The following is a 14,349-nucleotide window of genomic DNA, read 5'->3' on the forward strand; positions in this document are numbered from 1 at the left end:
GTGGAAGACATTCACAAATACCATGAGATGGCTCGTATTCAACCCTCTCCCTCACCCCAAAATTAGCAAGTTAATGCCAGCGAGATACCTTTACTTGTTGGTATTCTTTTATAGGAACCCCTTCATGAAATGAATTGTTTGAAGCATAGCTCTTCTGGTAGAAGATGGACCTGAACCTACATTAACCACAATGTTGATGTTTTACTGCTGACCTACTGACTGAGGATGAGTTTTGCTCTTCTCTTGAGTGAAACTTTTGTGTATTTAGACCAGAGTTACCAGACTGGGGTGCACAAAAGAGAGAAATCCCTGTTTAAGAATCCTGCTGATGCTTCCTTTCAGTTGCCGGCTGTCTCAGCCCTGCTCCTTCAGCAGCTCTCCCATTCATTTCCAACAGACAATTGGAGGTGTAGAGACCTTAGGCATTGGGGCTTTAAGTATCTTTATGGGTAATTGGCAGCTAAGGATTATGTTCGGAGAGGGAAAGTTTGGACTTACATTCTGCAGATTTTGGTTACTTGTAGTCGCACAGGATTTTACTAACAGAAACGAGTGCTGGAGAAATATAGGCTTTATAGGTAGATGGAGGTTTTCTGAACACCAGTCACGTTTAAGTATTGGATTTCAGTTGGCATTTGGGCGTTCAAGGTCTTGATAAATTAGCCACTTAAGCCTGACTGCTCCTTCTTCATTAACATAAATGTCAGTTTCACCTACCCTTCTATGTTTTTGGTAGAAAATTAATAATATACATATCTGCCATTTATACCATAGTTGTGTAAGTACAGAAGGTTACGTCAGTGTTTTCTTTTTCCCAGTTGTTTAAAGTTTGAAAAATTGGAGAAGTGGTCTAAAAATAAACTGTAATTCAGTGCACGAAAGTAAAACATAGGCAGTGCTAAAAAAGGAACAATTAGCTGCACAATATAGGAAACAGCAGACAGGAAAAATTTTTCAACAAAGGATCATACATTTATAATGGCTTACAAACTGAACATGTGTCAACAGAGTCAATTTTCTGCCCTTTCTGTTTTATTATGTGTGGAAGAACCTTTAACATAGCTGGTAACGTAATTTATAAAAAAAATTACAAAAATATGTTACCAGCAATGTTACAGGATTATTGCACTGCACAGTATTGCCACTTGCTGGCAGCAAGAGTCTAAAATATATTGAAAGAAATTATCTTAAGATCCAATATTATTAAGCAACACCACTATTACATGCACACATCATATGGAAATATATGTTTTAGGCTTGCAGAAGCTTTTGAAACATGGAAAGGAAAAAAATGAAAAACCTATTAATTGGTGTAAAAATTGGGATCCGCAGAAACATCTAATCAAAACTTAGAGTACATAGTGTTTTACTGAGTATGCTTTTTATGCTGTATGTCCACTTCGATTATTTCTGTGTGACAAATTTTTAATGCCTTTCTTTTAAGACTTTTTAACATCTTCAGGTCATTGGCAATGGCATAAAATCCTTGACTTCATAACAGATTTAGTCTCTCTCATTCTGAATTTTACTGCTAGGGAATGTAACAGCTGCTCTACTTTTGAAACTGAGGTTTCACTCTAACCCTTACTCAGAAAGTGAATGATCTCTTAGGGTAGGTTTACAGGTCTTAAAGTTTATGCAAAAATTGTAAACAAAACATGGATACTGATGACTTCTAAAGTAAATGTTGATTACATGCTTTTTAGAAAGAGTTGTTCCATTCCCTTTTGTAATTTTTTTTTCTTTTTTTTTCCTTTTTTTTTAATGCGTAGATTTCACAGAAAATAAGTTATGAAGGTCTCTCTCCAGTAACAAGCCAGCATCCAGATGCCTTTCTGGAGAAGATAATAGCAGTTCCAAAGCAACAGACACCACAGGATTTATTTCCACATGTTTTAGAAGATTGCCAGAGAACCTGCATGACTGTGATTGACACAGATAACAGTGTAAAAGAACAATCCTGTAATAATGATACAGATCTTTCATTGGCAACCCTAGGAAATATTTTCACAGAACCACTAGTGCTCACTGAACAGAGCATAGAGACTGCTGAACTTGAAGTCAGTGATTTGTTGAGACCTCTCAGTGATTCTGAGAGTCCTAAAACGATAAACCAACTGCATGACGTATTAGACTATCAGGGTCATGTCTTTTCCAGTGATATATCAGCAGATGAGAACAGTGATGCCCTTCCAGTAGAGCTTGTGACAGCTCTGAATTCCTTGTCAGGATCTGTAATACAGTCTGACAGTCCTGTAGTGCCAAGCAAGAGACAGCATACCACTGAGGAAGAGCAGTTAAATTCAGAATCCAGTACTCCCCAGCAAGATGATGACTGTACACAAATAACAAACGTGTTTGAGCCTCAGCTTCCTACAATTCACGAAGAAGAAATAAAAGCCTTAACAGGATCTAACTTGCAGAGGACAACAAATGAGCAAGTACATACAAAATTTAATCAGTATTTGAAATGTCACGTTTATCAGAAAATATTTTCTATAATAGTCAAATTACGTGGAGATGCAATCTTAACAGGGAATAAACTGGCATCAGTAATTTAAATGCTTAATATATTATTTTTGTTTTACAGTATTATTTTAGTGTGTTTCTCTTTTGATATATCCATGTTATGAAACTGGCTGAACTTGCTGGGATCGGAGAACCTGGTAAAGTCAGTGGCTGATGTGGAAATCTAGAGTCAGCATGGAAGTTTCAAAAACTCTTGATACCTCTGCATATCTTCTTTGTCTGACATGGTTTCCAAGGAAAGTTCCAAACCACTCGTCGGTTATTCCACTGTAACACACCGGCATATACTAACCAATTTTAACTCTAGATTTCTACCTTACCCTATGTTGTTGTTCTTTTCCCATACTATAGTATGCTGTTTTCTGCTTTCATGTCCCCCGCCACTGTAGCGTACAAATACTTTGCAGGTATTACAAAAAGAAATTATAGCTGTGTCTTTCCCAAAGACTAGCAAGGGAAATCCCTGCGTTCAGGTATTTTTACACATATACTCAGAATTGCATTTAGGTTATTTATTTCTGCCTGTGAAAGGCTGACTGAAAAAGGCAGTTTTTGTGGCATGGTTTTGGGTTCTTGCCCTCCCCTAAAGAAGCCAGTATGTGTGGATACAACATGTGATCCTCATTTTCATTTTTTTCCTGTAACCCTGTGCTGTTCTGTCCACAATGCATGCCTTGTCCTGTAAAGGTGGTCTGGAATAGGTCATTTGAATTCAACAACACAAAGGCAGAAATGTAGAGGGGGACATGAAGGGAAAGCGATATTATAGTGTCTTCCTATTTAGGTTATAGTAAAGGAAAGAGGACACACAGGGGAAAAAGGTTTATGCTCTGGAGTATAGTAGACATCCCTTGTAAATCTGGAATCAGGATCTCTGTGTTGTCTTTGAATAATCTGGAGCTGAAAATCAAAAATAAACCATGTATAACTAGATACTTTAGGTGTTTGTATAGCCACTCAGCTGCCACAGAATGGCATAAAGCATCCCAAACCTGTCAGTTGTTTCAATCTTTTGTTGGTAATATTTAGTGAATATAACAATGTGTAATAAAATGCTAATTTAAAGGTGCTGAAAGGTCTCTAAGCTAATTGTCTCATAACCACAGCAACTTACATAGTGGTGATTTCTGAAATTTGTAGTACAGCTCCGTGAAGCTAAATATATAGTTTTACTCAATATTACAGCTAAGGCTGTTGAGCAGGGTCCTTTGGGGATGTGGATCTATAATCTCTTTGCAAATAATAATCAATTTTATTATTATTATTTTTTATGTCTCCATCTGCTGTTTTTGAAGGTAGAAAGTAGGCAGGCAATTTAATGAGGAAGAAATCTAGGATATTTGTTTTAGTAACTGTTGCCTTCTGGCAGTATATTGTTCTCCTTGGTCTTTTCTCATCCTTGTTTATTCAGAGGATCCTTCTTGTGGTGAAACAAGGACCCGAAAGAGGCGAGCCTGTACAGTCCTGTAGATGTAATTGGCATGGTAGAAAGCTCATTTGTTGTAATATATGGTCCCTTATAAAGCAAGTGGCTTTTGTTTTCTTTGAAATGTTTTCTTCTCTTTCTCAAACCCTTTTCTCATAGCAGATGTAATGCAATAGAAAATACTTCATTGATTCAATTTTGTAAACTGAAATAGTTGTTTTCACCCAAATGCTGTGTTACAATGCATCATGTCTTGATCTGAGGGGCCTGGATCTAGGTATGGAATTCAGCTCCTTTCTGCTGAATATGTAAATTCTAAAAAGATCAGTGGGTCTTCCATTTGTGTCTCAGGAAAGGACTAACAAGTTCTCCCACATTGCTGTGAAAGAATTCATATGCATGTGTGCTGAGGGTGTGCCCTAGAAGCTTTCAGCATTAGCCAAGTGTGTAATAAGCTAATGAGTACTCAAGCTGTTTCAGCAACTTGAGTGATGCCTCAACAGCATGTCATACTCACTTGACTAAAATTGTGAATACACTCGAGTAACTCAAATGAATTTCCATGTGATGACATATAACTAGGATGGAATTTTTCTCACTGACTGTTAAGAGAAAAGCCTCTGGTGTAGAGCAGTAATTTAAGTTCCCCTTTGCACATCTTAGGATGAGATGAATCACTCTGTGAAAGCCGCTTTTCATCTGTGGTAGGGAGAACTGGGATGTTTAGTGTCATTTAGATGCCTGGTTTTTAGAAGGCTGAAGGTAAGTGAAGTGATTCTCTTCTGTGGTGGCTGTAGCTTAGGGATGGTATGTCTTCAGAAACAACTTCTCAGCTGGTAGTTACTGAGCCTCAGGTGAAACATGGTTCCAGATCTTGTGCACTATTCCAGGCTTGTGCAAGAGTGGAATAAGAAGGGTTAGCTTAAGACATCATAAATGTCACATTATTTTTTCGGGACAGGAGCTTGTGTCCATAGGAAACTGAAATGAATCTGCTAAGTCGTTTCACATGTCCAACTAAACAACTTATGGGTAATAATAATTTTTGCTCCCTGACAGCCAAGCTAGATTTATTACCTAAGTTGTGATTCTAAGTATCGTACTTCCCATGGCTAGCTCTCCCACCACGTGGTGTGGCATACTACTTTAGGAGTCCCTCTCCTATGAAAACATAATGTCTCCGGTATCTAGAATTCCAGTTTCTCACTTAAGAAACTCTGTTATCTGTGAGCACATATATCATGTATAACACAGTGTTTTTTGAGTTCTTGTATTATGCAGCCCTCGTTTTAATTGCATGCTTACCAGTTGCTTGTAATACTTCCTTTTTTGTCACAGCCTGCGGGTGATCAGCAGAAAGGGAAAGAAGCAATTTCAGATTATTGGAGTGCCATCTCTAATGAAAAACAAAATGAGGAGGGAAGTTTGCATTCAGTGGAGGCTGTTGTATGTGCAGAAACCAATAAAACAGCATCAGGGAGAACAATGCAGCTAGAAGAGACCTCCTCAATAAAGTGTAGAGATAGTATTTCCTGTCATCACCAAGCACTGGAAGAGACACAGCAGAGTATGTCTCACAATCACAGTACAACAAGAAACAAAACCAAGGATTTTAGGTATGACAAAGTCACGTGCAGTATTCTCAAATTCTTCTTTTTATTAATGTAACAAATGTAATTCATACAGACTGCTCATTCCTCACATTAGTGATTTTAGGTGATCCAAAAGTAAAGGTTTTCCTTCTATTTAAGTATCTGGAAGTCAGTTTCTTTACTGATTTACCATTTATTCAGTACTACCTAAGTTAGCATATATCCTAGCATGCTATTGGAAACTTCATTTTAAAATCAAATATGTTAACCTTCTTAGGTCTATCGCAAATACCAATTAATACAGAGAAGAAAATACTTTTTTTGATTCTAAACAAATCTCTTGTCAGTAAAATTCTGAAACCTGCTTCTAAAGACAAGGAAGATCTAGAAACCAACATGTACCAAGAAATAACTCCAAATGAGGATAGAAACGCTGAGCAGATAAGGAGAAGCAAAAGAATCAAAGATAAAATGAGTAAGATATTCTCTCATACTTATCAGGTTATTTTTTTATTTGAAAAGCTGTACTGAATCAAATATAATTCATAGCCTTTCCAATATATTGTGGCATGAATTTTTTTAAAAAGGTGACATAAACATTTATTTTAATAATTAAAATTCTTAATAATTCCCCTTCCTTGTTTAAATCTGTGTATTAGCAATCTAACAGTTGACTTGTATACACAAACTCATTAGGAATCATCAGAATTTTTCCAGGATGCATTTTTAGTCATGGAATGAAACTTACTGTATATTCTAAAAAGCAGAAGAAAAATGTTTTATTACAGAGTGAGAATGTTGGTCATAATTCTATTATCTAGTATTCAGCGTGCAACATTATTCTGAGGACAATGGCATCCCCAAGAACTGACCGATACAAAGCAGTTTATTTTATTTTAAATGCCTGCTGTTGTTGTTCTGTCTGTTTATATATAGGATTATAGGCCTTCGCTATCACATACACTGAGCACTCTTTGAAGTATTCTTCCTTGCAGTATTCTTTGTCAGAGAGAAAGATTGCTATTTTTCATCCTTTGAAGGTGAATGCAAAGAAATTCTTTTGCTCATAGAGAAAGTGTGTAGGAGAACACAGAATTTCCACATTTACGTGCTTATCCTAGAGCCAGCCTGCAAGACTGGGGTCTTAAAAGTTTGTTTTTCTTAAAGCCCACTCAATCTGTTTTTATCTGTGCAGTTACAAACGTTTAAACAGATTTAAAAGTTTGGTAGTATTTGAACTGTTACAGCTACATTACAGATCTTATAAAATATGAATAATTCTACCAGCAATTAACAACCCTTCTCTCTTACAGGGTTTCAGTATTCCCAGTGGAAGTACTATTTTTGTGAGATTTAAAGTTGGATGACTAACTGCTCATCTATTTCATGACTTAGTAGTTTCTACTTAAAAAACAGGCTGTTGTTTTTAGCATGATTTCTGCAGAAAGAGTTGTGCTGCCTATAGAGGTAGCTTCATGTTAATCCATCTAACAAGTTTACTCCCCTTTTGCATCAAACCTAGCTATCAGGAGTCTGTGAGTCATCTTAACTTGGTAGTTCACTGAAAAAACAGCACCAAAAAAGTTTCATTTTGGGTCAACAAGCATCACTTGTTTTATTCATGGTTTGACACAAGGAAGGTGGTAGGGAAGGTAGAGTACCAGTGGCAGGAAATAGGTCCTCTTGAAATAACAATGCCTAATTAAATTGGGTTAAGTATAAAAAAATTGCACTATGTTCGATGAATATTTGTGTAGTGTAACCCCTTCTGAAATTCTTGGCTGATTTAAAATAACTTTGATTAAGCTATTAAATGATTAAGGTCTTGCAAGGCTGGATAGGTAGAAGAGAAAGACTTTTCATGTGCTCAGTTGAAGGAGGGTGCTGGGTAAGTCTCTACCTACTGGATTCGAAAAATCTGTGCAGAGTTGAACATTGAACATAAAAAGGTTGGGAGCAATTTAGACTTGGGCTTACAGTATGCCAGAATGCACAAAACAGTGGAGTCATCAGGCTGCGTGAGTTACAGCTCTAAGAGAACAATGTCTTTAAAGGTCCTGCTTAAAATTTCTATTCCTGACACTCAGCTGGAGTTTTAGGGCCAGCGAAAGGGCCACCCACATGGAGTTTTAGGGCCACATCTGCCACAGACTGTGGAAGAGCAGTGGATATGGCATGCACTCCCTGAAAACCCAAGGTTTTTCATTAGTAGATCAGCTAATGGTCTGAGACATTTGAGTGTGGTTTCCTGCAGGCCATCTTCCTGTCCTGCCATTTTCTTTCTTCCTTCCCTGTTTTTCAGAAGAGGCAGCAGACTCCATGCAATGAAGAGGTAATGGGATTGTGCTGCTGGTAAAGTGCAGGACAGCTCATCTATATATTGGAAATCATTTTGTCCAAACTGAAAAGCATAATGGGTGCATAATGCGAGACAGCATTTCCTTTGTAAAATAATAAACAAAAAAAATGATGATGGTTTGTTGTATTTTTTACATTTAGAATTCTGACTCCCAAGCAGAGATAATGGATAGCTAATGAGGATTTTGGTCCAACTGTTTTCCTCACTGCACAAATAGCTGAGCTGGTTGTGAAGTAATAGGGAAATATGAAGGAGCTAATTTCATTCCCTATCCTAGTGTAAATGCTCCTTGCTTATAAAGCAGAGGTTTTAAAGTGTAAATGAGTACAAAATCTACTGATGAATATGGCTGTTAAGAAGAAAGAATTTATTGAGTAGCTTGATTAGCTATTGAAATCTGCTTATCATGTAATGGGTAGTGTAGCCTAGAGTACCAGTTTTATCAACTGGTGGGAAACAATGCATTTTGAAAAAATGTAATTGAAAAACAAAAAGCCTAAACTTAGTACCTTTTTGCAAAGTTATTTTCCTGTGTGTTGAACTTAAGTTGGGAGTTTTGTTATGGAATTCACTATGGCATCTTTTATTGAGTTTGATTGTTATTTACTTGGTAATGTCCCTTTTGATATATTTATTTCTACTAGATCAAATGAACATTTTTTCTCTCCAGAAGGTTTATCCACTAATTCTAATGCAATCTGAAGCCAAGGTAAGAGAGGAAATACATTTTTCTGTAAACAGATATTTTAAATTATTTTTTTCAGGACTAGAAGCCTATTTTGTAAATCCTTGTTGCCCCATATCACTTTCAAGAATAAATAGGAGGAATATTTTTGGTGAGACCTTACTTCATAGAGCTGTTGCTGAAGAAGATATAGACCTCGTACGTAACATAATAAAATCTGGTGCAAATGTAAATGCTCAGGATTATGCTGGTAAGTTACAATTATATTAGAGTACTATTTTCCAAATAAGTGTCTAGGTATAACTAATATAATGAGTTTGTGCAGTGAAAGAAAGTGTAGTTTTGTGGCTGGTCAGTAGATTATTGAATTTTTATTGATTTAGCTTGTTAACTCTTCTTGAGAAAGTTCATACATATAAAAGTATATTAGAAAATTTTGCTGAAAAAGTAAGCACTTAGAAAAGCTACAATTATTTTTACTTAACCTTAATTCAATGATCTGTGTGTTCTCATCACAATGCAGTCCCTTAAGTAAATAATCAACGTAATGTGCTTCACAGATTGTTTATTAATTCTTAGAGTGTGTCCATGTTGTACAGTGGCTGAGATTTCAAAATTGTGATGTGGGAACAAAAATACGTTGTCCTGCAGTTAAAGACTGTTGCATAATGCAGGCATGTAACAGACCAAAAGTAAGCTAGACATTTTGTCTTCTGGAACATACTGACAGATAAATTGAGTCAGGTGCAGATTTTGTACTTCCACAGCATAGGACCCTGGCATTTGAACTCACAGAGTGACCTGTACATTAACTTCTGCTAGAGCTAGATGAGAAAGCTCTTGGTGGGTTTCAAAGCCAGCAACTGACAACAGAGGAACGTTGATAGAGTGTTGTCAACTGCAATCTGTGTGAGCAAGTGTACTAAAGTACAGTAGTTCCAGTTTTTGGTCTCATTGCTGCTTCCTTTTTCTGCCTTTGCACCTTTTGCCAGGCCACGGTTTCTTAATCCCCCAGGCTCTGGCATCTGTCTTTTGGTGTGAAAGGAGCACAACTGCACAAAATGTGCTTTGTCTGAACTCTTTGAAAAGATGGGAAGCTGACCTGGCCCTGCGCCTTTCTTTTACAGTGAGGGAGGTGTAACCAGAAAGGAATTGCCAGACCTGTGCCATTTTAAAATCCACTTTCATCTTACTCTCTGGAAAATCACTGTTCTAATGATTATATTCTGGCTCTGTGCCCCGACTTTTCCTTTAAAACCCTCCACCAGTAATTATACATATCTTAACCTCATCTTTTTCATTCCTGCTCCACTTCATTACTCTGCTTCAGAACTTTACTGAATACCTGAGGTTGATTTTTGTTCCCCTTTTATTTTCCAGATGTCAGTATGAGGGATATGGAAAGCATGAAGGAGATACTGTCTGTGCTCTCAGTTTGAGCCTTGGTTCACAGTCCGTTTAGGGAGCAGAAAAGTATTTGCAATGAAGCTTGTGCTTCTCTGTAGTCTCTGGAGAAACAAGTTGCTCAACTGTAATGATTATCTATTAAGCACATTCCAGGTGCAGTTTTTCAGGGGACTATTAATATATCAGATAAAAGATACTTTTAAATGATGGTGAAATAGGTACTTTCACTTAAGTGTCCTTCTTTCTCTTTTCCTTAACAGATTTCAAGCTTTATCTCCAGAATATAGAGTTACTAGAATTTCTTAATGAGCTATAGGTGCTCTATTATATTGTTAAAGAAAAATTCACCTTGAAGCACTGTCAACATTAGGCAATGTAGTTAGAACTTAGCTGAGTTTTGAGCATTTAGGAACAAAGCCTAATAACACAAAGTTTTTGGGCAACCCAATGCAATATCCTGTGTACATAATAAACACAATTCTGTGCAAGTATACATTATTCTGGGTTGGGTAGTGTAGAAGAGAGCCTCAAGAGTTTTACCTTTCCAATTAAGAGCATTTCACTTAATGAGAGCAGAACAGTCTTAATAAACAATTTATCTCTAGTATGCAAATTAGGGCTAGACAACCTTCTAGTAATGGAAGATAGTTGAAGAGTAAGGCTGGCCATCAAAATGGACTTCTGTAAGGAATGCTGGTTTGAGAGGTGGGAGATAGGAATTGGAAGATCCTCTGCTTTTTCTCTTTTCTCACTGTACAAAGAAAAATGTAATAAAAGTTTAAGGAGCTTTAGTTGTATGCTAAACCCAGTTCAAAGACTTGTGTTCTACCTTTTGTTTTTCCTCAACACCTCCTTCATGGGGTATAATTGTTCCATGGGCCATGAAACTAATACCATGGCTTATTCCATACAGCTAGGAATGGATATGGAACTTCACTAAGGATTTTGTAATGCTTTCTTTAGAAACTTGAATTTGAACCATTCTTGGATAGAGTTAAAAAACATTTTTGGAAATGCTGCCTTACTGTTTCAAGTTGCAAATATATGTTTCTAAGGTATGGCTTTATACATAACTCCAGGTTTTTATTTCATCTCTTCTTTCTCACCTGCCCTCTTTATCATGGCCATATAAATAAAAGGACATCCTGGAAAATTAACTTGTTCTTAAAATAGCCTATACATTGCCTTCATGGTGAAATTACTAAGGTGGAATAATTCTTCTTCTTTTTTTTTTTTTCTCAAAAGAAGTTTCAAAAGAACTATAAAATATAAAACTAACATTGTTATAGCAGCACGTGGTTCTTCAGTATGTGCAGATTTTGACAAAAGACTGAGAGCTCGCAACACTTTTGATATTTTAATAAATATTTCTTTATACAACTTACTGTAAAATGCATCAGTTTTCAACTTGTCAGTATGTCCTGGAATATTTATCAAGTAGAAAATCTAACACTGACCTATTTTTTTATAAATTACACAAATGTGAAATACAATTTTCAGTTGTCAGGATTTCTTTTTTCATAGGCTGGACTGCACTACATGAAGCAAGTGTACAAGGCCGTTATAGGATAGCAAATGAGCTTTTGAAAGCAGGAGCTGATGTTAATGCTAGAGGAAGTGAACAAATAACACCATTGCAAGATGCAGTTAAGGGAGGCCATTATGAGGTATATTCCAACTTTAATGTAAATTGTGGTTTGGGAATAGAAATTATTGTTGTTAATCCAGAAAGTTACGTAGTTTTATTACATGTGGGTTTGTCCTTTCAGATTATGTGTTAATTCAGGAGTGAATAAGTCTTTTCTGCCTAATTTCTGTTCAAACCATTGCACGTTTTACAAGATTTATCCAATAGCAGAAGTGAGTTGTTTTTTATAACTGTTTGGAACAATGGCTGAAGTGCTGAGGAATAGGTTCCTGCTGTTTAATGCTACTTATTTCACATACCTTATAATCACTGCAGAATCATTTTATGACCTGAGCACTCTTTTGGAGTTTTAATGTGTGGGTTTTTTTTTTTCATGTTTTAGTAAACTTGCATGTATGGTGTGCAGCTACAGGTATACACAGACATTTTTTGGGTAAAAACACATAGCGTAGACCGTCATGAATACATGCCGCTGTATTTTACATAGCCTTAAACAGAAAGTCAACTGAATATTCAGTGTGAATTAGTTGTAACTGATGATGGTAAATGCTATGGTTTCGTAGCCTGTGTCTGAATTCTAGATCCTCTTTCAGTCTGGTAGTGGTTGCCTCCACCTGCTTGTGTCCGTTCCTAGAGTGGCCCAAATTCCTGTTGCAGTTCTGCATGTTGCTTTTACCTGCTGGCTGCTTCTTTCTCTAGAAGTGCACATCTGCTGCCTAACATTTATTCATTTCTGTGATTTTTTTTAAAGAGCTTTTGTACGATATAGGAACTTTTGTCCCTAAGCATTTGCTCTCTTTCAGTTTCCCAATCAAAATAAGACTTAATCTGTTCCTCTCCAAGTACCGCTGGATGAAGAGTGGGCTTTTGGATAATATTTTTCTCTGAGACCAAGCCCCAGGCTTGGTTTTTACCTGCAGTCAAGAGATTGCAGACTCTTGGGGGTTCATGAAATATTTCTGAGATCTGTGAAATTACCTAAGCCACTGTGTCCATGCCTAGGCATGAAGGACTCTGTGTCTGCACAGGTAATATTTGAGGATCAGCAATTTGAACAGTGTTGGAAAAACACTGGTCTCTGCTAGGCCATTTGGGATGCATCTGCATTGGACTTACGTGGCAAGGTTTTGATAGCAGGGGTGGCCTCTGTGAGCAGAGCCCAGCAGCTGCCGCATGTCAGATCAGAGCCAGCTCCAGATGGCTCCAAAAGGGACGTGCCGCTGGCCAGAGCTGAGCCATGAGTGATGCTGGTTGGGTCTCTGGGAGAGCAGACTGAAGAAAGGAAAAAAAAAAAAAAACGTGCTGCAGCACAGCAGCTGGGAGAGAGAGAGGAGCGAGAAGCAGCCCTGCAACCCCCCAGGTGAGTGCAGCAGGAGGGCAGGAGGTGCCCCAGGCAGGCAGCAGCAGTTCCCCTGCGGCCTGTGGAGAGGCCCCTGGTGGAGCAGGCTGTCCCCCTGCAGCCCATGGGTCCCACATGGAGCAGATCTCCACGCTGCAGCCCGTGGGAGGGACCCTGTGTTGGAGCAGGGGCAAAGGGTGACCCTGAAGGAGCAGTGGAGAGGAAGCATCAGGGACTGACTGCAGCCCCCATTCCCTTGCGTTACTTTGTGGGAGGAGGTAGAAGGCAGAAGAAGGTAAATGGGGGTAGAAGGTAAAAGGTAGATGGGGGGAAGTTGTTCGTGTTTTGCTTTTATTTTTTTCACTGCTCTGGCCTGCAAGTGATAGGTAATAAATTATATTATTCTCCCTATGCTGAGTCTGTTTTGCCTGTGACAGTAATTGGTGAGCGATCTCCCTGTCCTTATCTCAATCCTTTAGCCTTTTCCATTTTATCTTCCTTTCCCTTTGAGGAGTGGGAGTGAGAGAGTGGTTGTGGTGGAGTTTGGCTGCCCAGCTGGGTAAAACCACCACAGCATCAACATCAGTCAACACAAAGCTGTGTTATGAGTTATGTGAGCTGGTATATTCACAGGGAATGGTACTGCACAGCGGGGCTCAGTACAGTTGCATCACTGTAGTGGTCTGGCAGGCTTAATTTTTGCTGCTTTGGTAATATGGCATTTGTACGTGCTTCTTTAAAAGCTACTTTTTTTGTGTTGTGTTACTACTGTAGATTGGAAACACAGCTTTTGACTGCCTTATTCCTTTCCCCACCTGCAATATTGCAAAATTAATTTCTCATTTCACAAAAATGGTAAGCATATGGAAGACTTTAAGACTTTCTAATAGTAAAATTAAGGAGGAAAGCATACAAGTGTGATGTGCAGCTCAAGACCTCATTAAGGAAGAAGTTCTCAACATTCCTGGATGAAAGAGTTCATAGATTTTGGACAACTTGTGAAGCCCAAGAGGGTTTTTGCTGTGAATTGAATACCTTTTTTATTTGCTTTGTTGTTAGAAGAATGTATGAATTGAGAAAACTTTGCTAGCAATTCTGTCAGTAGCAGTCTGCTTAGAAGGAATGAGGGACTTTAAATGCACGGGTGAGGGATAATAGATGATAATAGATGCGGAAGAGAGAGAAAGGCAAAGGTACAAGTAAAACCACACTAGTGCTGGAATAAGATTGCAGCATTAGCCACAGAAAAGAAATCATCCATAAATTTTCCATGTTTTAAAAAAGTGTTCTTTAAAACTAGATGGAACATTTTGCCGAAGTGATCGTTTCTTGAACAACAACACAATCAGGCTTTGCATTTTGTA

The 14,349-nt window shown here is 37.8% G+C and overlaps 1 protein-coding gene across 15 annotated transcripts in view; it reads left to right on the top strand.

Moving 5' to 3' along the window:
* ANKRD31 (ankyrin repeat domain 31) overlaps positions 1-14,349 on the top strand; it is a 66,659-nt gene that overhangs the window by 12,040 nt on the left and 40,270 nt on the right. For all 15 annotated transcript variants that reach the window (XR_010827782.1, XM_048049882.2, XM_048049883.2 and 12 more), the window contains 5 exons: positions 1,773-2,441; positions 5,294-5,571; positions 5,895-6,022; positions 8,671-8,841; positions 11,523-11,665. Coding sequence is in view for 14 of the 15 variants with exons in the window: in XM_048049882.2 (XP_047905839.2) it covers positions 1,773-2,441; positions 5,294-5,571; positions 5,895-6,022; positions 8,671-8,841; positions 11,523-11,665 (1,389 nt within the window). In the remaining variant the exon portion in view is untranslated. The remainder of the gene's footprint in view (positions 1-1,772; positions 2,442-5,293; positions 5,572-5,894; positions 6,023-8,670; positions 8,842-11,522; positions 11,666-14,349) is intronic.

This window comes from Anser cygnoides, chromosome Z (genome assembly GCF_040182565.1).
Source record: "Anser cygnoides isolate HZ-2024a breed goose chromosome Z, Taihu_goose_T2T_genome, whole genome shotgun sequence".
Classification (NCBI taxonomy): domain Eukaryota; kingdom Metazoa; phylum Chordata; class Aves; order Anseriformes; family Anatidae; genus Anser; species Anser cygnoides.